This window comes from Canis lupus, chromosome 8, assembly GCF_048164855.1.
Source record: "Canis lupus baileyi chromosome 8, mCanLup2.hap1, whole genome shotgun sequence".
In the NCBI taxonomy this organism is placed as follows: Eukaryota; Metazoa; Chordata; class Mammalia; order Carnivora; family Canidae; genus Canis; species Canis lupus.
Genome location: NC_132845.1, coordinates 65,595,777 through 65,619,778, shown reverse-complemented (window position 1 = coordinate 65,619,778; position 24,002 = coordinate 65,595,777). Strand labels below are relative to the sequence as shown.

The window sequence follows — 24,002 nt, the reverse complement described above, 5'->3', positions numbered from 1 at the left end:
TGAACTCTGGCTGCCGTGGCCCTCCCCGTGAACATCCTACTGCGTTCCTGCAACTGACACACGTTGGGCTGCCCCACAACCTCAGCCCCCTACCTCGGCCTCAATACTCTCTGGGCACTGAAATGGACACTCTTTTTTTTTTATATATTTTTTTTAATTTTTATTTATTTATGATAGTCACAGAGAGAGAAAGAGAGGCAGAGACACAGGCAGAGAGAAGCAGGCTCCATGCACCAGGAGCCGATGTGGGAATCGATCCTGGGTCTCCAGGATCGCGCCCTAGGCCAAAGGCAGGCGCCAAACCGCTGCGCCACCCAGGGATCCCTGAACTGGACACTCTTAAGGCTCACCCTTCACTCCAGATAGCTAAAATCTGTCATTTCATATTTTCATCTATCTCCTCCTTCTAGAAACCTATTTAACCTGGGAGGGCAAATCTTCACCTCGTGTGTCCGTCTGGGCCAGAAGCAGCAGACCTGCATCATTTCATATTGTTTAAAATCTCTTCATTCATTAGTATTTAAAATAAAAAGTTTTCTCTTTCTGTATTTGGAAAAAACACAAATATTTCTCCCAATTTATCATCGAGCTTTATTTATTTTCTTTCTTTCTTTCTTCTTTCTTTCTTCTTTCTTTCTTTCTTTCTTTCTTTCTTTCTTTCTTTCTTTCTCTTTCTTTCTTTCTTTCTTTCTTTCTTTCTTTCTTTCTTTCTTTCTTCCTTTCTTCCTTCCTTCCTTCCTTCCTTCCTTCCTTCCTTCCTTTTCTTTCTTTCTTTCTTTCTTTCTTTCTTTCTTTCTTTCTTTCTTTCTTTCTTTCTTCCTTCCTTCCTTCCTTCCTTCCTTCCTTCCTTCCTTCCTTCCTTTCTTCTTTCTTTCTTTCATTCATTCATGAGAGATGCACACATAGAGGCAGAGACACAGGTGGAGGGAGAAGCTGGCTCCCCCAGGGGAGTCCGACGGGGGCCAATCTGGATCTCAGGACCCCAGGACCATGCCCTGGCCAGAAGGCAGAGACCCAACTAAAAAGCCACCCAGGCGACCCAAGTCATTGATCTTTTTAACCTAATGTTTTACTTTATTTTCTGTCATATGGATATTGTTTCTGTGTTCAAATCGTTCACTTCCTCTTCATACTTTTCATCTGTTTAGACACTGTCTTTGGGGATCCCTGGGTGGCGCAGCGGTTTGGCGCCTGCCTTTGGCCCAGGGCGCGATCCTGGAGATCCGGGATCGAGTCCCACATCAGGCTCCCAGTGCATGGAGCCTGCTTCTCCCTCTGCCTGTGTCTCTGCCTCTCTCTCTCTCACTGTGTGCCTATCATGAATAAATAAAAAAAAAAATTAAAAAAAAAAAAAAAAAAAAAAAAAATTATTATAGACACTGTCTTTGAAGAAGCCTTTCCCACCCTTAATTTCCTAAGTAGTTGCCTCGGTTTGCTCCCGTTTATTTTTCTCTCTTTAATGCATCAGTTTTATTAAGCTAACTGACACCCATCTTCAAGATTTGTAAATCATTCTTCTCTTGAAGTCTTTCCACCATGTTTTCCAAAATGAACAGTCACCTTGACCAGGAAATGCCAGAGGCTAAGAAAGCTCAAGGTTCTAATCTGTGTGAAAGAACCCATTCTTCTTTGAAGCCTCCCGACATGGACGCGTCTTGCTTTGGGGAAAGGGGCAGCAGAAGTATCAGGAAAGTGACTGTCAAATCTGAATTCCCTCTTCTTCAAAAATACTGTGTGGATCTGCCTACAGGGAAGCTGTAACAAAGTAAGACAAACCAGGCAGCTTTCAGGCTGTCACGACAAACGTACATTCTCTCACTGTTCTGGAGGCTGGGAGTCTGAGATTCAGGTGTGGGCACGACAAAAATACATTCTCTCACTGTTCTGGAGGCTGGGAGTCTGAGATTCAGGTGTGGGCAGGGCTGGTTCCTTCTGAGTGCTGTGGGGGAGGGGCTGTTGCATCCTCCCGCCCTGGCTGGTAGATGTCAGTCTTCTCTCCCTGTGTCATCCCATTCTCTTCTCTGTACTTGGATGTTTGCGTCCAAATTTTCCCTTTAAAAAAAAAAAAAGTTATGCATTCATTTTACAAAGAGAGGACAAGCAAGCCAGGGGAGGGGCAAACGGGGGGGGGGGCAGGGAAAGGGAAAGAGAGAGAGAGAGAGAGAGAGAGAGGAGAGAGAAGCAGACACCCCTCTCGGGTGTGGAACAGACACCTCTCTGGGGCTTGATGTGGGGCTCAATCTAACAACCTTGAGAGCAGGGCCTGGACCAAAATCGAGTTGGATGCTCAACGAACTGCGCCCCCCAACCCCCCCCTCAATTTTCCCTTCATAAAGGACAGCATGCTACAGACCCCACTTTACCTTGGTTTCTTCCATAAGGACCCCACCACTAAATACAATCACATTCTGAGGTACCAGGGCGTGGTACACATGAATGGGGTGGTGGGGGTGCGAGGGGGCACACAATTGAACCCTAGCATTTGTACACCTGGTCATGTCAAATTGGCTCTCTCACTGCCTTGGTTATGCTGTAAGGGAAGAGCGCTTACACATTATCTTATCTAAGTATTTTAGTTTACAGGTGCAGAAACGGGGGCCTGGAAGAAGGAAGGATTTGCCTAGGGGCACAGGCTGCTTTGTAACAAAACCATATCGTTCCCACCTCCCCACCACCCCCATCTTTTAGCCAGGTATTCTATCTCCTGCTTTATGTCCTCCAGATTGTCTATCCTCAGGAGTCTGGGCAGACAGAGAAGGGGACAGAGTGAATAGGTTACAGGATTTGAATCAAAACAGCTGAAGTGAATCCTGGGGTCCGCTTTGGTCTTTTGGGTTTCACAATCCTTGTTTCTAGAAAACAAATCCTAGTACCCTGCTCTCTCAACGCAGCAAAGAAAAGGAGGACACATTCCTCCTGCAAATGTCTTATAAAGGATAGATCTTTGATTGAAAACAAGATTTGCAAACAAACATGGGCAAATTGGTAAGTAGACACCATTTCAGAACATTTCAAAGAGGCGATAATAACAGACGATACACCTTAACCTGACTTTGGGACCCACCAAGTATATGTCAGCCAGGGTGCAGGGGAGTATAAAAGTCAAAGACTAAGATGTACCTTTAACACTGAGCTTCAGACACCAGATCTTCGAAGTCGGTATCCAGAACCTCTTCCCGTCTCCCCATCCCAGAATTCTGTTCTGTGAGTTAGCACTGCAAGCCGTCTTCCTAGGGTGTCTCTAGGTCTTAAGGGTCACAGAAGGGAAACACAGAAACCATTACTCACTAGAGAATGACAGGCCAGGGTGAGCAGCCCCTGGCTAGCTGTGACTTAGTGGAGAGGGCAGGTGTTGTTGTTGTGTGATTTTTTTTTTTTTCTTGAGTTTTCATTCATTTATTTGAATGAGAGAGAGAGTGAGAGAGAGAACACAGGCAGCGGGGAGAGAGGAAAGCAGGCGCCCCATGAGCAGGGAGCCTGATATGGGGCTTCAATGGGTGCAGACTTCCAGTTTGAGGGAAGATGACCAAGTTCTAGAGACGGAAGTTGCTGATGGCAGCACAACAACGCAAATGTGCTTAAGGCCACTTAATGATACGCTCACCAGTGATTAAAATGCTGTATTTTATGTTGTGTTATTTTATCACCAAAAGAAGGAAAGAGCAAGCAAGACTCAGATGCCCAGGTGAAAAGCAGAGGAAGGAGGTACGAGGTGTGGAAGAAGCTTCCCCTGATACCACAGGACAGCCAGTCAGTTATTTTGTGACTGCATCTGTGCTCCTGGGGGCTTCCCACCTTCTCAATAAAACAGATTCTGCCTCCAATTGGAGGTTTTTCCACTCAGCCTTTGTGGGCACGTCACAGTTTATTCATAGGATACACAAGGAGTAGTGAAATTCCTAGGTCAAGGGTAATACACATGCTCAAAATTTTACATGCAAGCTAGAGCTGATTAACTGCAATCAAGGGGCAGGTTTTGGGTGATCCATGGACTTCTGAAGTCGGGGACAGCATCTGATGTGTGTGGGAGCACACGTACATTTTTCTAGGAGTAGGCTCTCAAAATACCTCTCGGGCTCAGGGACACCGGAGAGTAGAGCATGAACGCTCCCCCAGCACAGAATCCCCAACACAGCATCAGTAAAACAAGTGAGAGAGCTCTGCCAAATTAAGCGACGTAAACTAACTTTTCAATCCAACAAGTCCATGTACCTGGACCTTCCCTACATACTTATTTCACTCTTGTAAGATCTTACCTTCCCTCGTCTGTTTCCTCCCTCTGCTTCCAGACTGCACCGTGAAACAGGAATAGAAGGATGCAGAGAGCCCCGCATCTGCTGGAGAGGAGTAGAGTGATCCAGACACCCCGAGGACAGTTTTGGAGGATGGTTGCAGGCTGGATCGGCGACATGAGATAGCCTTGATCCTGAACTCCAGAAGTGGACCTCGGTCTCGCAGTTGCACGTGTCTTCCTTCAAAATGGCTGCCAGGCTGGAATGGTGCATGACATCAGAGGCTTCTGACCTTCCTGATTGGAAAGACTGGACTCCATGGTTCTTGGCAACGGAGGTGGACAAGAGCATCTTCGCAGAGCATGTCCATACTCCTAGCTTGGCCCCGGCTTAGAGAAGGGATAACAGGGCTTGGGTTCACCCAGAAGCCAGAAGGGGAGTTTGAGAAGAGGAGGGTCTGAGTCTCCTGGGAGGGCACAAAGAGCTTGGGAGAAATCATGGCCAGTTGTCAACCGTCCGCCCAGTCTGAGGGCCAGAGCCCCCAGCCTAGCACATCAGGGTACCCCCCGGAGGCCGTGGTAGATGAAGAAAGCCCAGGACCATCAGGTGAGGAAGCAGGAGGGAGAAGGGACTTGACAGGCTTGACTAGTGAGTACAAATGGGTACAGAAGCCAGGAAGGTGTGTCTGACTAGACTGCACGTGACAGGAGAGATTCAGAAAGCCAGGGGTTGGAGAAGAGAGCACGGGAGCCGGGGACAAGGGTATCGCACTGGAAGGAAAACCCAGGAAGCAAGGAAGGAGGGTTAGGAGATGACATCCAAAGAGGAGATAAAGGAAGACAGGAAATTATCCCATTATCCTCATGGGAGAAATGATCTACGAGGAAGAGTTTTGAGGGCGTGGTGGGGGGTATGAAACAGTGGCAAAGATGAATGGGGGCAAATGCATATGAATGAAGGACAAAGATGAAAGGTGGTTTTGGAGAGGCCAATCATCTATGAGGCCACAGAGAAATGAAGAGGGAGTTTGGGTTTGGGGGTGTGGAAAGCGTGGCTGAATTCCAAAGACAGAAGAAGCTTTGTACTGTAGCCTGGTTTCTTCACTCAGCCCCCTTTGTAGACCCCTGCCCCTTGCCTCAGTCCCGCGGAAGGAAGAGAGACATCGAATCCGATGAGGAGACAGCCCCTGAGGCCAACGACATCTGGGTGGTGGAGACACTGAGTGGCCTCAAGATGAAGCTGAAGAGACAGCGGCTATCTTCAGTGCTCCCTGAGCACCACGAGGCGTTCAACAGGCTGCTCGGTAGGAACAGCACCCTCCAACCTTATTCTTTTTTCCTGAAAACACCAGAAACTTCCAACGGCGACGCTTTTCCAATGGAAAATAATTCTTTGCAGGTCGCTGAGCTCTCTCTCTCCATCCTTGGAGGACTCCATACTGACCCCTCATCGGGGACACTTAAAAATGACAGAGGGATGAGAAAGCTTAGCTGCAGTTGCACTCCTGAGACATCTTAGCGCTTACTGGCCTTTTGAATCTAAGTGCCTTCGGCTGGGTCGGGGCGGGGGCGGGGAGGGGAGGACAGGCCATCTTTGTACCCCGATGCCACTGTGGAATGAGAAAATGACAGCGGATGATGTTATGGTCTCTGCAGTGGCACATCCATGCATGATGAGACAGCATCACTACTTACTTCAGATCCCATCCTGCAGATGCACTGCTGACACCTGCCTCTCTCTCAGTCACCCGACAAGGGGGAGCCGCCAACTTTTCTTGGCCAGTCCATGGTCTTTTCTCCCCTCTGCCCATCAGCCTCACCCTTGGCTACATCCTGAAACTTCCCCAGGGGAGGTACTGTTCTCTTTGCTCTGGAACGTTCCCACAGTAACCCCATTCCAGTTGCCAACTTGACAGACATCTGCCCTCTTTTCACAGAGGATCCTGTCATTAAAAGATTTCTGGCCTGGGACAAAGATCTGAGAGTATCCGACAAGGTATTGTTGTTCTCCACTAAGATAGACTCTTGCTCCAACACCTGTCCTGGGGCAGGGGAAAGCCTCCTCAACCCTCTCTCCAACCTCATGCCTACCAAGACTTCTGGTCGGGGACCTCGTGGCTTTTGCAGAATCCCTGGGACCTGAGCACCAGGTGTGCCCCTCTGGCTGTTGCTACCTTAAGTCCCTTTGCCTCTCTGCTCTTGGGGGGCTTCCTTTGGCTCCAGCTTATCAAAGACCCTCCTGAAGCTGGCTGTCCTAAACACAAGCCCTCAAACCAGCACAACCTCCCGTCCTGGGAGCACCTGAAACTCTTCCCTTGCCTTCCCCAGTTTGTAACCAACTGTCTGACACCCAAGAAGCAGGTTCACCCAACATGTCAAAGAGGCACCACCTGCTCCAGCCTCCTGTCCCCTCACCTCACTGGTCTTCCTCTCCCAGGATGGGACCCTTCTATGACGGCTTTTCTCCTCTTTCCGCCAGTATCTCTTGTCCATGGTCATCGCCTATTTTAGCCGCGCTGGTCTCTTCTCCTGGCAGTACCAGCGAATTCATTTCTTCCTGGCACTGTGAGTATTTCGCCTCATCCATCAGCAGTAATCAATAACCTGGGAGGAAGGAGGGCAGAAGTGGGACTCTGATCTTTCGGCTCTTTTTTTCAACCTGTTTGTAACTCTTTAAATCTTGCGGGTTTTATTTATTTATTCATTTATCTTTTTTTTTTTTTGAGCTGTTTAGTCTGTGTATAAAAACAGTAGAATTAGAGTATAGGGGTTTTTTATACTATTATTTGCAAACACAAATGCCCCTAACATCAGCTAAGAGACCCCCTGAAGAGAAGGAAACAAAAACTCTCCAAAGAGGAGTGAAGGAAAGAACAGACGCTGCCTTGCCCCAAGCAACTAGGCTCAAGCAGCAGCCAGTTCTGATCCTTGAGATCTGTCTTCTTCCCATGGCAATACCAAGCATAACTGTCCTCCTCCTCTGCATTCCCAGCACAAATGCCTCAATTCAGCCTCAAGACATAGCACAGATCTGTCGTAAAGGCTCCCGCTGGTGTTTCTTACAAATCCGTCCCAAGCCAGTGGGTGCTATATGCCTGAAGTCTTTCCAAAGCATCGTCTCCTGCTCTGCGCTCCATAACAATCTCATGGGCCAGGGGTGCTAGTGGTCAAGGTCAGAGTTTCCAGCTTAGCTCCAACCCCCTCGTCTCCGTCCAACTTGTGCACCCTCTTCGTGTTTCATCCTTCCAAGGACCCTTCCCTCCGTTTCTGTACTGTGTTTCCTGTCTAGGTGATTTTGCACGTCTCCCTGAAGAAAACGACCTTTCCTCAAGATTGATTCCAACCCCCAAAATCTTCAGATGCCCCCCTAACCTCCCTGACTTCTGCACCCTAGTAGCACTTCTGTTAAAATTCTAGTCTCATGGGCATTTTGGACCACCGTTATTTCTCATTCACTACCCTCTTCTGCCCCTTTCCCCCCTTCCCCAATCCCATTACACGAGACACCTGTTGAGGCAGGTCTTGTCAAAATATTACCATGCTCTCAAAAACACTCAGACAATTCCTTACATTTTGCAAATGTTTAAGTTAGGTCGGGTCTACGAGGAGGTAATCAGTATTGCCCTTGACCGTGAGAGAAAGCATTCATTTATTCATTCAACAAAAACTTACAAAGTACATCTGATGTGCCAGGGACCATGAGGCGATGGGAAGAGAGAAACAAGAAGTGCATGTTGAATTACTGCACCTACATGAACCCAGTCCTATATTAGTCATTTGGGAGGAAAGCCAGGACTACAGAAATAGAGCAGGAGCTGTATACATGCCCCTGCTCCACAGGGCGACAGGGGTGTGCACAGACAGGCTGAAGGGAAGGGGGTGGGCTCAGGGATGGGAAAACAGAGCAGCATATGCCCTCAAGCTTCTGGGTGAGTTGTCTTTCTCCTCAAAGCGGGAGAAGTCTCTGCCCAGCCGTGCCTTCTTGATGACTGGGGGGCGCTCTACGACGCTGGGTAGGAAGCCGACTGCATCTTTTCTGGGAAGCTGAGCTCAGGTGGGGGGTCCTTCCTGTCCTGCTCCTCCTGACCAGCAACCTCATGTCTTTCTCCAGCTACCTGGCCAATGATATGGAAGAGGACAACCAGGCCCCCAAACAAGCCATCTTTTCATTCCTTTATGGGAAGAACCGTTCCCAGCGTCCCTTGTTCCACAAACTGCGATTGCAATTCATCCGATCCATGGGCTGGAGGACCAGGGTGTCCAGGGAAGAGTGCGAGGAGGTGGGTGGGCTGTGGGGATTTGGGGTGGGACAATGGAAGGGGGGGGGACGTGGAGGGACATGGGATTCAGGACGAGACTGCAGAGTGGGAGGGAGGGGGAGTCCCACTGGAGGTTGTCTTCTCAGGGATCTCTTTGTCTTCCAGATCCAGGCTTTCGATCCAGATCTGTGGGTGTGGGGGCGAGATCGCACCCTCATACCCTAGAGGGACCATGGAGGACCGAGGTCATCGGCCTGAGGGGAGGTATGTCTGTGTCCTCACGGGTCCAGGCACCATGACTTATTGTGTATTGAGGAAATCTGAGGAATCCAATTGCTAGACCACGCTCCTCTCCCCTGCTCCACACATGAGCCTTCCCACACACTGTAAAGTCGAGCAGCCACGCAGCCAGACGCTGACTCAGGTCCCAGCCACATGCTCACAACCACACATAGGCATGACCTCAGGGAGATGTGTGGGGGCCAGACTAGGGGAAACCAGTTTGTCACAGAGGCATGGCTGAAATAATTCCATTCACGGCAATGGGGCCCAAATGATAGCTTTCATGAAATGTTGATTTTCTGTGGAAAGTAAGTTTTCAATTGATTCCATAAATTGTGTATTCACTTTCTTTCTTTCTTTTTTAAGAGTTTATTATCCAGGGCAGCCGCGGTGGCACAGCGGGCCAGCCGCGGTGGCGCAGCGGTTTAGTGTCGCTTGCATCCCGGGGTGTGCTCCTGAAGACCCGGGATCCAGTCCCGCGTCGGGCTCCCTGCGTGGAGCCTGCTTCTCCCTCTGCCTGGGTCTCTGCCTGCCTCTCTCTCTCTGTGCCTCTCATGAATAAATAAGTAAAAATCTTAGGAAAAAAATTTATTTATCTATTCATGAGAGACACAGACACAGAGAAAAAGAGAGAGAGACAGAGAGAGAGACAGAGAGATACAGACAGAGACATAGGCAGAGGGAGAAGCAGGCTCCACGCAGGGAGCCTGATGTGGGACTCGACCCCGGGACTCCAGGATCATGCCCTGGGCCGAAGGCAGGCGCCAAACCGCTGAGCCACCCGGGGATCCCCAGACTTTCTAATTCATTTTTGGCCTTTCATCCCTCACAGGTATCAACCACAGGGACTTATTTACAACAAAGTATATGTCTAACAGTAGGATATTTGATGGAAGAGTCTACCGATCTAGTAATACAAAAGAAATTATGTCTAGTTATGCTTTCATCCAAATTTCCTTTCAAGCACATTGCTTACGGCCAGATTGCCTGTGCATTTTTCATGTTCCCTGCCTGCTTCCGGACCAGTGTCCCATTTTGTTCAATTATACCTTTCCCCTCAGGTTTTTGGTCAAGGAAGTTTGTCAGAACAAGTGAAGCTTAAGAAATAATAGTTTCAGCATGGCTTATTGTGATCGACACATAAACTTATAGATTTGGGTAGAGGATTAAGTAAAGATTGGGTTTAACTCATGTGAACTATAGCTCTGTTAGTCCATTTAGGCTCCTACATCAGAGGACTACAGAGTGGATGGATGGCTTATGAACAACAGACATTTATTTCTCACAATTTGGAGGGGACAAGTCTGCGATCAGAGTGTCAGAACCTTTACTGGGTTGGTCAGACCTTTCCTGGGTTGCAGATTGCCACTTTCTGGCTGTGTCCTCACATGGTGGAAGGGGAGAGCCAGGTCACTGGGGTCTCTTTTATCAGAGCACTAATCCCATTCAAGAGGGCCCCACCCATGCCCTAATCATCCCAGTGGCCCCATCTAGCACCATCACCTTGTGGGTTAGGATCTCAATATATGATTGGGGTGTGCGTGTGGGATACAAACATTCAGACCACATAGCACTGACCAACTTTAGGACTAGGTGTTATGGTTGAACATCGGGATGTAGGGTTAGAATGGGGGATTAGGCATCTGGACTCATGGTTCATGATGTTGATGTGTGAGTGATGTTTGCGGTATGGTGATTAGTTCAGACTCTAAGTAGCACAAAAGGACCAAGGTGAGTGTCCAGTCTAAAGCAACATCCTCTCAAGGTTGTTTGTTTTGGTCCCTGAACAGAATCACCTAGAGCCCTGGCTATAAAATAGATGACTGGGCCTGTTCTTAGGTACATGAAGAAGTTTTTGGAGCCAGGATCACCAAAGTCCAAAAGTCATACTTGAAAATGAACTGGGGTTTAGAACGAATGATTAGGGATAAAGTGGACTTATAAATTCGTCTCAACTCTGATTACAATGGACTGAGAAGGTGAATAATCTCTATATCTGGAGAGTTGCCTCCTTACAATCTGACGTCCTTCCTCTCTTTCTCAATTGCAGATCCCTGAGCCCCGGGGAGACGCACGTTTTCAGTAGGAAGTCAGGAACACAGGAGTTTCTTTCACAGATAATCTAGAAGAACCCAGGACCTTCCAGAATGAGCTCAATGGAGTTATCGTGTTGTACTCCTAGGAGCTGGGAGTCCATGGAGGAGTCCATGGAGAGACAAAAAGAAACCAGGGTTTTTTCACGTCCATCCCCTCCTGGGCCACCATCAAATATTTCACATTACTTAATTTGAATCTCTGCTGAGGTAGAGGTTGGAGGTCCCATTTTTCATGCACTGGGACAAAGGTGAGGAGGAAATTACCTCAAAAATATAAAATTAGAACCCAAAGGATTGTGACAGCCAAACATACGTCAGGAATTTCAGTTGTTCATTTTGAAAATGTTGCCCTTAGATTATACTTGTTCCTCTAGTTTTATTTACGTATTTATTTTAAATAGTTCTGAAACAGTCATAGTTTCCAACACATGCTGTTCCAACGTAGTTTTGTGATGAGATTTCAGCTGCTGCATAACTATAACTTTGTTTACATATTCTGGATAGGTTTTGTTTTTATTATACTTATATAATACATCAGTTATACTTATAACCAGACGGGTTAGTTCCCTCATGTTCTTCTAACTGTAAATGTTTGTTTGATAGTCTTCGTTATTAAACTGTGAGAACCAGGTGTCATTTTTTAACTTGCCTTGATGACATGTTTGTATGTTATTTTAGGTTATTAAAGAGGACACTGAAAGGTGTCTCTTGGGGAATCATAATAAAGAGATGTCTTCTTCCCTTCATGATGTTTGTGGTCATCACAATCAGTCTCATCTGTTCACTGTTCAATGATACTGTCGCTTAATGGGGATGTGGTCATTTAGCCACGTTTTTCTTTTCCTTTCCTTTTTTTTTTTTTAATATTTACGACTATGTGTCAAGAATTTATTTTAGATTAAGGTGGATAGTGCTGATTTCTCTTCAAGAGGACATGGCCTCCATATTCTTCTTCTTTTAAAAAACAAACACTTCAATTAATTAACATATGATGGATTATTGGTTACAAAGGTAGAGGTCAGTGATTTATCAGCCTCATGTAACACCCAGTCCCTCCTTAATGTCCCTCCTGAATGTCCGTCACAGAGTCGTCCTATTCCCCCACTCCCCTCTCTTCCAGCGACCCTCCATTTGTTGCCTATGATTAAGAGTCACTTATGGTTTGTGTCTCTCTCTGATATCGTCTTGTATTTTTTCCTCTCTTCTCCTATGCTCCTCTTCTTTGTTTCTTAAATTCCATGTTTAAGTGAAATCATATGATAATTGTCTTTCGATGATTTTTTTCGCTTAGTGGAATAGCCTCTAGTTCCATCCATGTTGCTGTAAATGGCAAGACTTCACGTTTTGATGGATGAGTAATATTCCATTACAAACACACACACACACACACACACACACACACACACACACACACACACTACGTCCTCTTGATCCATTCATCTGTTGTAGACATCCGGGCTCTTTCCATAGTTTGGCTCCTGTGGACATTGCTGCTATTGCTGCTATGAACATTGGGGTGCAGATGCCCCTCTGCATCACTACACTTGTGTCTTTGGAGTAAATACCCAGTAGTGCAAATGCCGGGTCATACGGTAGGTCTATTTGGAACTTTCTGAGGAACCTCCAGAGTAGCTACACTAGCTTACGTTACCACCAACAGTGTACAAGGGTCCCCCTTTCTCCACATCCTTGCCAACGTCTATCATTTCCTGACTTGTCAATTTTAGCCACTCTGACTTGTGTGAGGTGGTATCTCAGTGTAGTTTGATTTCTATTCCCCTGATGCCGAGGCATGTGGAGCGTAGTCTCATGTGTCTGTCGGCCATTTGTATGTCCTCTAGGGCGGAATGTCTGTTCATGTCTTCTGCCCATTTGAGTTTTAAAAATATTTTGTTTATTTATTCATGAGGGACACAGAGAGAGAGGGAGAGACACAGGCAGCGGGAGAAGCAGGCTCCTCGCAGGGAGCCTGATGTGGGACTCAATCCCAGGACTCTGGAATCGTGACCTGAACCAAAGGCAGGTGCTCAACTGCTGAGCACCTTTTTTTTCTTCTCCCCATTTCTTGTTGGATTATTTGTTCTTTGGGTATTGAGTTTGATAAGTTCTTTATAGATCTTGGATACTAGCCCTTTATCTGATATGTCATTTGCACATATCTTCTCCCATTGTGTTGGGTATCTTTTGGTTTCCTCGACTGTTTCCTTTGCTGGGCAAAAGCTTTCAATATTCATGGAGTCCCAATAGTTCATTTTTGCCGTTGTTTCCCTTGCCTTTGGAGACATGTGTCGTAAGACGTTGCTGCAGCAGACGTCACAGAGTTTGCTGCCTGTGTTCTCCTCTAGCATTTTGATCGACACCTGTCTCATAGTTAGGTCTTTCATCCACTTTGAGTCTATTTCTGTGTATGGTGTGAGGAAATGGTCCACTTTCATTCTTCTGCATGTGGCTGTCCGATTTTCACAGCACCGTTTGTTAAAGAGACTGTCTTTTTTCCACAGGATATTTTTCCTGCCTTGTCGAAGATTAGTTGAAGGTCCATTTCTACATTCTCTATTCTGTTCCATTGATCTATGTGTCTGTTTTTGTGCCAGTACTATGCTGTCATTTGAATATTGCTTTGTAACAGAGCTTGAAGTCTGAAATCGTGATGCCACCAGTTTTTCGTTTTGTTTGTTTGTTTGACACTCCTTTGGCGGCTACTCAGGGTCTTTTCTGGTTCCATACAAATTTTAGGATTACTGGTTCCAACTCCGTGAAATTAGTTGATGATATTTTGACAGGGATTGCACGGAATGTATAGACTGCCCTAGGTAGCACAGATGTCTTAACAACATATGTTCTTACAATCCATGAGCATAGAACGTTTTTCCATTTCTTTGTATCTTCCTCAATTTCTCTCATGAGTGTTCTACAGTTTTCTGAGTACAGATCCTTTGCCTCTTTGGTTAGGTTTATTCCTAGGTATCTGACGGTTTGGGGTGCAATTGGAAACGGGGGAGACTCCTTAATTTCTCTTTCTTCTGTCTCATTCTTAGTGTATAGAAATGCAGCTGGTTTTTGTGCATGGATTTTTATTTCCTGCCACTTTGCTGAATTCCTATACAAGTTCTAGCAATTTTGGGGTAGAATCTTTGGGGCTTTCCATGTAGAGTATCATGGCATCTGCAGAAAGTGCGTTTGACTTCTTCTTTGCGGATTCTGATGCTTTTTACTGCTTTATCTTGTCTGTGGAGGCCCAGACTTCTCGTACTGTGTTGAACAGCAGTGATGAGGGTGGACATACCTTCTGTGTTCCTGACCTTAGGGGAAAAGCTCTCAGGTTTTCCCCATGGAGATGATATTTGCTGTGGGTCTTCCGTAGATGTCAGCCACATTTCTTAACTTTCAAAACTAACTCTCAGTTATTTTTCATGTAGAAAAAACTGAAGACAAGGAGGATCTTCAGCTGGTGTCTTCTTTTGTTTAAAGATTTATTTATTTTGGTGAGAGAGAGGGCAAACACGAGCAGGGGGAGGAGCGGAGGGAGAAGGAAAAACAGACTCCCCACTGAGCAGGGAGCCTGACCTGGGGCTCCATCTCAGGGCCCCGGGATCATGACCTCCACTGAAGGCAGGTGCTTAGCCAACTGAGCCACCCAGGCACCCCCTGAGCTAATGTCTTTAAGTAGGAAACGAGAAGATATTGAGGGAGAAAAGGGGGGAGAAAAGGAAGATAGCGCTATGGGGACCTAGACAGTAATCTGAAATTTACAATGAAGGCAAGGTGACTCGGCAAGATTACGCATTCCAGGAGATGGTCCAAGGCAAGCAGATCCAGGAGTGCAGGGAACACAAGCATTCTGTGTTCAATATTCAATCACAGTAGGCGTCCTTTGCACAACCCCCAATTCCAGTTTTTTTGTGGCAGAAGAAAAAAAACAGTGTGTGATGAAATGGTAACAACTGCATAGAAATGACGGCTTTGGAGAACTTTCTGAGAAGCACAATAAGATAAGAGGAGCTAAAGCTCAAATAAGATAAGCATGGAGAAGAAAGAGCTAATGACATGAATCCTGCATTTTGGAGAAAACCATCTTGGGCAACGGTAGCAGCAGAGAACACTTTAGTGTCCTCAGGATGCATCATGCTCCTGGCACATACATACATGTGTATCACCAGTCAGGAAGCTCACCCAAGTGTGGTGACCGGAATTTTTACTGAAGTTTCATTATGGGAGTGTGATTAATTCAATCATTGGCCATACGCTGAACTCAATCTCAGGCTCCCTTCCTTCCGCTAGAGATTGGGCTGATATCAAGTGGTTCAAAAGCCCCAACCCTGTTGGTGTTCCTGATATAGCCGGCCCCTATCCTTAGCATCAACTCAGGTTTGGTCCAAGAGGCCTACCAGGATAACAAACACTCCCATCACTTAGGCAATTCCAAAGATTTAGAAGCTCTCTTCCAGGATCCAGGCAGAAGACCCAGACAAATTCTTTCCACAACACATTGGCTATGGTCAGGAGTCTGTCAGAACTCAGGTGGTCAGGGAAGATACAGATTTGAGGACAGATCAATCACAGGAGATACCGGAGAAGTTAAACAGATAAGGATTGAAGTAATGGGGTGCTCACAGGGATTTGGAATAGCCCAGGTGATGCGAGAAATTTAGGATATGAATATAGGTGCACCTATATATCTCTATATAGGAGCACCTAATGACAGTGAGCAACTGAGGAAAGAGAAGCCAAAGGAAAAACCGTGTTTGTGTGTGCGTGTGCGTGCGCACTTGCGCGCGTGTGCTGCGGTGGGGTTGCAACTCTAGTAAATGACATGAGCTGATAGGCATGGAGCGATTTCAGAAAGTGAAACCACCAAGGTCAAAAGGGCAAGGGACATTAAAATCTAATTAGAGCAGCTCTAGAACAGGGACAACATTAAGAAGTGGGACACACAGTTGATGGACTCAGGGTAGCAGAGAGACTAGATTGTGCAGACATGGAAACAAAGAGGAAAAACACTCTGACAGCTTGGAAACAGACACGACTTATGAAACATCTAGGATTTAAAATGTATATTTAGGAAGCTCTAGGCCTCTGTAGGATGGCAGGTGAAGGCAGGTTAGGAAACAGCTCAAATGACCTCAAGGAAATGATGCAAGAAACAAGATGATGGTTCCAAACAATAAAGAAATAGCAAACAGGCGGCAAGAGAACAGATGCGAGAAGACAGTAGAGGAACATGCCTGAAGTACAGGAGATAAACCAGCAAAGCTGCCTTGAAACAAAACCAAGGCACAAACACACACACACACACACACACACACACACACACACACACAAAAGCATTTTTGGACATGAGAGCTGAAAGAATTCATTAGCAACTACAAGAAATGTTCCAGGGCCCCTGGGTGGCTCATTTGTTGATTTCAGCTCAGGTCATGATCTCAGAGGCCTGGGATCAAGCCCCAAGTCCAGCTCTGTACTCAGAGCTCAGTCACCTTGGGAATTCTCTCTCTCCCTCTGCCCCCTCCCTCCACTTGTGCTCTCTCTTTCTCTCAAATAAATAATCCTAACAACCACCAAAAAAAGGGTTCCAAAATCTATAAAAAAGGACTTATCAAACTCAACATCCAAAAAGCAAATAGTCCACTTAAGAAATGGGCAGAAGACACGAAGAGACAGTTTTCCAAAGAAGACACCCAAAGAAGACAGACACATGAAAAGATGCTCAACATCACTCATCACCGGAGAAAGATATCAAAACCACGATGAGATATCAACTAACACCTGTCAGAAACCCCAAATTAAATTAAACATACAAGAAACAACATCCCTCTTGTACTGTTGCTGGCAATGCAAACTGGTGCAGCCATGCTGGAAAACAGTATGGAGGTTCCCCAGAAAGTTAAAAATAGAGCTACCCTAGGATCCACCAATTGCACTACTGGCTAACTATTTACCCAAAGGATGCAAAAATACAGATTCAAGCATTCTGATGTTTATAGTGTTGGGCTGGTGAGACTGGGGACGTCAAAACAGCCCACCCGAGGCCAGCAACCTCCCAATAAAGGCGCCTTGCCGCCCCACCCCCATCTTCCTGCCAAAGCTGCCTTGCTGCCCTACACTATCTTAGCTTACAAAACACAGATCACCCCCCTACCCCACCCCACCCCCGACGCCCACCACCCTGTAACCCTTGCCCCAACCCGAATGCCGCCCTGGCCCCATCTTCCCGCCAAAAACTCTTTATAAACACCCCTGCACTTTGCCTGGGCGCGGCTTCAGGGAGCCACACCAGGGAGCGCTCCCCATTAAAGCACTCTCAAACCTACCACCTGGTTCTGCTGTCTTGAATTGTCTCCGCCCATCATTAAAAGAAAACCTGACGTATATCAGCATTATCAACAACAGCCAAACTATGAAGAGAGTCCAAATGTCCATTGAGTAGTGAATGGATAAAGAAGATGCGGTGTATATACACAACGGAATGCTACTTACTCATCAAAATGAACGGACTCTTGCCATTTGCAATGACATGGATAGAGGTACACTATACTAACCTAAGCAAAGTAAGAGAGAAACAAATACCGTATGATCTCATTCATATGAGGAATTGAAGAAAGCAGATGAACATATGGGAAGAGGGAAAAAGGGAGATAGGGAAACAAACCATAAGACTCTTAAGGATAGAGAATACACTGAGGGTTGATGGAGGGAGCTGATTGCAGGAGGGGCTAGATAGGGGATGAGTATCAAGGAGGGCACTTGTTGTGATGAGCACCGGGTGTCTTATATATGTGATGAATCACTGAATTCTACTCCTGAAACCGATACTGCACTGCATGTTCACTACCTAAAATTTAAATTAAATATTGGAAAAGAAAAAAAAAAAGCCTTAAAGTGTTCAAGGATGTCCTTCAGGCTGAAGGAAAATGACAGGAGATCTAAATCTGGACAGACATAAAACATAAAGAAACCAAGTGCACCAGAAATGGCAACGATGTTATTTTAGTATTCCTTAAAAAATAACGCTTTACCCAAAAATCACAATGTCTTGGGGGATTGATTCTACCTGTGAAAGTAATATCCGGGCAGCCTGGGTGGCTCAGCAGTTTAGCCCCGCCGTCAGTCCAGGGCCTTACCCTGGAGACCCAGGATCCACTCCCGCGTCGGGCTCCCTGCATGGGGCCTGCTTCACCCTCTGCCTGTGTCTCTGCCTTTCTCCCTCTCCCTCTCTCTCTCTCTCTCTCTCTCTGTGTGTGTGTGTGTGTGTGTGTCTTTCATGAATAAATCAATAATAAGTCTTAAAAAAAGAAGAAAAAAAAAAGTAATATCCAACAACAACATAAGGACCAAGAGGGGAGAAATGGAAATAACCACAGGCTCACTATAGTTGAAGTGAAACAGTACATTACCTGAAGATGAACTGTAAAATATTAAAGCTGCATAACAGAAACCCCAAAACAATAAAAACATAACAGTGTTAGAGCTAAACTCCCCGCAAGAGATGTAAAACAGAATCACAAAAAATACACAATCCATTGAAAGGAAAGAAGTTCACAAAAGAAGAAAAAAGAAACAAAGCCAATGGTACAAAGAGAAAACAAAACCAGACTACAACCCTTACTGGTTATATCGATAGTCAGATTACATGTAAGGTGGTCTAGGCAACCCAATTAATAGGCAGAGACTGTCAGACTGGATTTAAAAACAGCAAGATCCAACTATCTGCACTTGAAGTATAAAGATGGAAATAGGTTGAAAGGAAAAGGGTGAAATCAGATGCCAACACGTCTCAAAAGAAAGCCAGACTGGCTACATGAGACTGTTACAATAATCTTCCACTTCCGGAATTCAATCCATCCATCAATATCCTTGATCTTAGCAGGCATAATCTGAAAACGGACAAGACAGATGACACCCACTCTCAAATGATTCAGGTAAGAAATATACATACAGACACACACACACACACACACACACACAAAGAGAGCTAATAAAGCAAATGTGGGGACAGGTAAAAAAACTGGTGTATCTGGGCAAAGGGAACATGGAAGTTCTCTAAGATCCTTGCGACTGTTGTGTAAGATTGAAGCTTTTTCAAAATAAAATGCTGAATAAAAACGAATGCTATCAAATACACAGAGGATGTTGCAAAAGGACTCAGAAACCCATCTGCAGGGATTCCTCTGGTCAAACACAGAACCACTTGGACATCAAAGAGAGAAACGACTTCAATGTACTGAAATACTTAAAATATGTGTAAACCCATGAGCTCATAATGGTAACAAAATGAATCAAAAAAAAAAAATCCCAGTTGCTTAGGAGCCTACTGGATATTGTGAAAATAATCCTCTCTGTAAGTAACACAGAACTATTTAAAGAGATGTTGTTCTTTAGGAATGTATTCTAGCTGGGAAACAAAGAAATGGTAAAGTAACATACCACCACCTTGTCTCCCCTAAAGAACTGGGGGATCTTGGCAATGAACATCAACCAATGGATGCTAACGTCACAAAAACAAAGGAAGATGGTACGGGCCTCCAGGGGAAAGAGGACGAGAGTCAAGGGCAGCAAAGTCTTGCAAAAGAACTGAACAGAACTGGGTCAACGTCCAGAGCTAACTACCAATTATAGAAGGCATATGGGTAATGACAAAAGTCTTCAAGTTAGAATGACAGCAACGTGGTCCACACAATCCAGACTACCGGAAACACAGGATAAACACAATTTCTTCAAAACATAGATTACAAAGCAGTAACATAAGAGACATACAAGGAAACCATCAGTAAATGATTTAAAAGACTTAGTTAGCCACCTGGAGGGTGGTCTCTGTGTATCCTGATTGAAAAGAACCACCTCAAACACATCCAGAAGATGGCGAAACTTTGAACACCAGATATTATATACTCAGAAAAATAGGTATTGCAGGTTACCCTCACCTACTTTTTCAAACACCCCTGATCAGCTAAAGAGCAAAACTATCTGCAGGTGAACCTTTTTAAAAGCCAAGCAAAGGGAGACTCCACGAAGAAAAGACACGTGGAAGTAATACGTCAGACGAATGATCACGGGAGGTAAGAGCTGGATGATGTCTGATGCATCTGACTGTACTGAGATCACCGCTATTGATTGATTGATTGATTGATTTTTATTATTTGATAGTGAGCAACACAGTGAGAGAGAGAGCAAGAGAGTGAGAGCACACACAAGTGGGGGGAGGGACAGAGGGAGAAGCAGACCCACAGAGCAGGGAGCCCAACTCAGTGTTCGATCCCAGGACCCGAGCATCATAACCTGAGCCAAAGGCAGACACTTAGCTGCCTGAGTCACCCAGGGGCCCAGGTCACTGCTAATCTGTAGCAATGCGTTCCATAGAGGGGTGAGGACAAAATCAAGATGCTAAGAATTGAAATGGGAACGGCAGTGACTGCATATTTACTAGGGAATACCTCGCTGTATTATGTACCGCACAACCCGAACAAGTAGGAATAACAGAAGCCACCTGAAGGATGCGCAGGCCATTACACTCACGACTCAGCTTTTACCCCTGGACAAAACAGTAACAATGAAAATATGTCTCCTTGGATCACGGTATTTTGGTGCCTGGAAAAATTATATGTACCAGGTCCTCGGTTTAGATAAGCAACAAACATGTCATAGGTTGCAATGATTCAATGATCATCATCAGGAAAGCTACCCACAACTACATCAATTTCACAAAGACAGTTTCTCAAGTCCGAAGAAATCTTTAAAACCCACAAGTTACAAAAATGGTTTCCTCTTACGCTCCATTCAAATCATGTAACGCACAGTACGCTCCTTTTCTGGGACTATCAGGCACCTGACTCACGTTTGTGAGAAAGAAAGAAAGATAAAACTTTTTATTTTTATTTTAAATACTAATGAATGAAGAGATTTTAAACAATATGAAATGATGCAGGTCTGCTGCTTCTGGCCCAGACGGACACACGAGGTGAAGATTTGCCCTCCCAGGTTAAATAGGTTTCTAGAAGGAGGAGATAGATGAAAGTATGAAATGACAGATTTTAGCTATCTGGAGTGAAGGGTGAGCCTTAAGAGTGTCCAGTTCAGGGATCCCTGGGTGGCGCAGCGGTTTGGCGCCTGCCTTTGGCCTAGGGCGCGATCCTGGAGACCCAGGATCGATTCCCACATCGGGCTCCCGGTGCATGGAGCCTGCTTCTCTCTGCCTGTGTCTCTGCCTCTCTTTCTCTCTCTGTGACTATCATAAATAAATAAAAATTAAAAAAAAATAAAAAAAAAAGAGTGTCCATTTCAGTGCCCAGAGAGTATTGAGGCCGAGGTAGGGGGCTGAGGTTGTGGGGCAGCCCAACGTGTGTCAGTTGCAGGAACGCAGTAGGATGTTCACGGGGAGGGCCACGGCAGCCAGAGTTCACAGGCAGAGAGCCAGAGTGGAGAGGTGGGAGGGTGTCCCGGTCTTCAGCTGAGCCAGGCAGTGCACTGGGGTGGTGGTGGGGGGTGCAGGGGCTGAAGGCCAGGACCCAGGGGACTGGGGTTCTGCCTGTCTTCACCGACGTGCTCAGCGCACCTTCTGTCCTTTACCTGCTGAATACGGAAAAGGATATGGAAGGGATGTGCCTGGAGATCTTCTAGGCTCAGGCCCAGGGGAGGTGTGACCGCCTGGCTCCAATTGCAGCACTCCTTCGGTGAGCATTCCGGCACCAGCCACACTTCCTAGCAGCAAGAGCTGGGCAAGACTGCTCCTGGCTACACTGCCACTGCCATCGGCAGCTTCGGGAGAAGCACACCCTTTGTGAGGGATTAGTTTGATGCAGCAGCTCGGCTAAGGGAACTCGGGAATGGGTTATGTGCCCGTTCATTGGTATAAAAGAGTACTTACTGTTACTTTTTAGAAGAGATTTACGGGGGGGGGGGGCGGCGGGCGGGGGGCCGTTGGTGGTTCGGTCGTTGAGCATCTGCCTTAGGCTCAGGTCGTGATCCCGGGCTCCTGGAATCATGTCCTGCATCAGGCTCTCTGCCGGGGGCTTGCTTCTTCCTCTGCCTGTGTCTGTGCCTCTCTCTCTCTCTGTGTGTCTCTCTTGAACAAATGAATAAAATCTTTAAAAAAACCCCACAAAAACATAAGAGTGTTAGTGGGGCACCTGAGTGGCTCTGGTTGAGCGGGTGTCTTTGGCTCAGGTGTGATCCTGGGGTCTTGGGATGGAGTCCCACAACACGACAACAGGCCCCCTACAGGCAGCCTGCTTCTCCAGTTGCCTATGTCTCTTCCCCTCTCTCTGTGTGTCTCAGGAATATGAAATCTTTTAAAAAGATAAAAGCATTACCTGAGTAAACTTGTAATATAAATACTTCCTCTGTTGATCTCATATGTATCTAAATATCGTTTGAAGCTGAACAATTGTATTGCCCACATTACAACCCAGGAAGGTTGTTCTTAAGGGCCTGGGAGCCATCTCTTTGACCTGTAAACCTCAAGGAAGATAGTGTCCCTCTGTGTCTCCGGGAGGGGGTAAGCATGGTCTCTAGGCATCTTGCTATGAGCTGTAAACTACCTGCTTGACAGAGAAAGGTAAGAACTTTTTTCTCCTCCTTCACACAGAGACAACTAGGATGGACCAGCACCCCGATTACCAGGTGAATTTAGGATGAACTATGAAAAAATGCATAGCAAATGGTGCTGACGAGTCCTGTAGGTGTGAAACAGGTTTACCACTTAGGATGAGAACTATGGGCTGAGCTACAAGGAAAGACAAGTCTCCGGGTTCTCCTTGCAAACTTGTTAGTGGTTTGCCTGTGATGTGCGACACAGTCTGGTTTAAAGGTTATTTAACGGTAGGATGGGGGGCCTGGGTGGCTTAGCCAGGTAAGCAGCTGCCTCTTGGTTTGGGCTCAGGTCCGGATGTCACGGTTGTGGAATGAAGCCCTCCGTGGGGCTGCTGGCTGAGCCTGGAGTCAGCTGGGGATTCTCTCCTCTTCTCCCTCTGCCCCTCCCCCTGCTCTCACGCCCTCTCTCTCCCCCTCTCTCTCTCAAATAAATCGTTTAAACCAACATAACAATCGTTCTCTTCTTTCTATATTTGTGGAGAGGATTTCCTGGATGGCAGGAGAAGGTTTTTGTTTTTTGTTTTTTGTTTTTTTTTTAAGATTTATTTACTCCTGAGAGACACAGAGAGAGGCAGAGAGGCAGGCAGAGGGAGAAGCAGGCCCCCTGCAGGGAGCCCGATGCGGGACTCCACCCTGGACCTGGGCATCACCGCCTGAGCCCAAGGCAGACGCTCAACTGCTGAGCCACCCAGGCGACCGGGAGATTCTCCTTTTAATCTCCACCACCCCGCGGCGTCGAAGAAGCACTTGGCCAGGCGCGCCGTTATATAATCTCTCCCCCAAAATACTGCTCAATCCTTGTCCTTAGGACCTCCTCGTCAAAACATGGCACTTTAACCTAACAGACATTTAATTCGTCGGACGGGCAAATTCCCAGGGATATGGTTCGGGTTTGTGTGTGTGTGAAACCCGGTTGTTCCACAGTCTGTACTTTGCATTCGTTGTGCAACTTGGACAAGCTACCTTTTCTATTTCCTTCTCCTTTCTTGGAGAAACCATGCGCCTCTCTTATGTCCTCGCTGAGTAGTAATCGTATCCCAGTGTGTTGGTGCAACTTGTCAAAGTTCAGTGACGTGCACACGTGCACCCTTCCCCGTCCTCTCCTGCTTGTGGAAGTCTCCGTGCCAAGCCGACAGACAGACCTCAGGGCAAGGAAAGGACCAGGGATCCAGGACGCAGGCACAGCCGCTGCTAGAAGCGACACGTCTCCTCGATTCCTCACGGGAGCGAAGACGACTGGGACATCGGGCAGTAGGTCCGGATGGTCAATCCTCTGAGCACGGTGCCTCTTACCCACCCGAGGAGGTGGAGACTTTCGAGACGTCCCCTAGCGTGTGGGCGCTTGGACTCCCGGGAAACAGAGTCCGGGTGTTTGTGCCGCTCCCCCAGGGGGCTCCCGCAGGACCCGGGCCGCACGCCGGCGCCGTGGTGCGCATGTGCAGCTCGGCCTGTGTGCGTGTTGGCGCAGGCGCAGTGCGGCCGCGCTGCTCTCGCTTCCTGTGCGTGCGCAGGTCACCGCTCGCCGCGGTTCCCAGGCTTCGGCCT

General features: G+C 46.7%; 1 protein-coding gene and 1 long non-coding RNA gene across 3 annotated transcripts; one reads left to right on the top strand and one right to left on the bottom strand.

Moving 5' to 3' along the window:
- Positions 1-1,784: 1,784 nt before the first annotated feature.
- LOC140638865 (uncharacterized) lies at positions 1,785-6,838 on the bottom strand. 2 transcript variants are annotated; one of them, XR_012035827.1, is made up of 4 exons: positions 6,647-6,838; positions 4,257-5,841; positions 3,121-3,247; positions 1,785-2,052 (listed from the first exon to the last, which is right to left on the bottom strand). It is a non-coding gene; the product is annotated as an uncharacterized lncRNA (long non-coding RNA). The 2 variants fall into 2 exon arrangements; XR_012035828.1 differs by having other exon boundaries at positions 4,257-5,690; positions 6,647-6,837.
- LOC140638861 (speedy protein E4-like) lies at positions 3,130-11,512 on the top strand. The gene is made up of 7 exons (XM_072836926.1): positions 3,130-4,838; positions 5,341-5,535; positions 6,169-6,227; positions 6,711-6,796; positions 8,343-8,511; positions 8,656-8,754; positions 10,823-11,512. The coding sequence occupies exons 1-6, from the start codon at positions 4,730-4,732 to the stop codon at positions 8,713-8,715; spliced, it is 678 nt and encodes a 225-aa protein (XP_072693027.1). The 5' UTR covers positions 3,130-4,729; the 3' UTR covers positions 8,716-8,754; positions 10,823-11,512.
- Positions 11,513-24,002: the final 12,490 nt, after the last annotated feature.

What these genes read in the sequence shown, in the direction of transcription:
- LOC140638861 (XM_072836926.1), top strand. Translation starts at nt 4,730, where the DNA reads ATGGCCAGTTGTCAACCGTCCGCCCAGTCTGAGGGCCAGAGCCCCCAG. An exon ending in AGAAAGCCCAGGACCATCAG is followed by an intron (nt 4,839 to 5,340) that starts GTGAGGAAGCAG and finishes TTCTTCACTCAG; the next exon opens with CCCCCTTTGTAGACCCCTGC. An exon ending in GGCGTTCAACAGGCTGCTCG is followed by an intron (nt 5,536 to 6,168) that starts GTAGGAACAGCA and finishes CTCTTTTCACAG; the next exon opens with AGGATCCTGTCATTAAAAGA.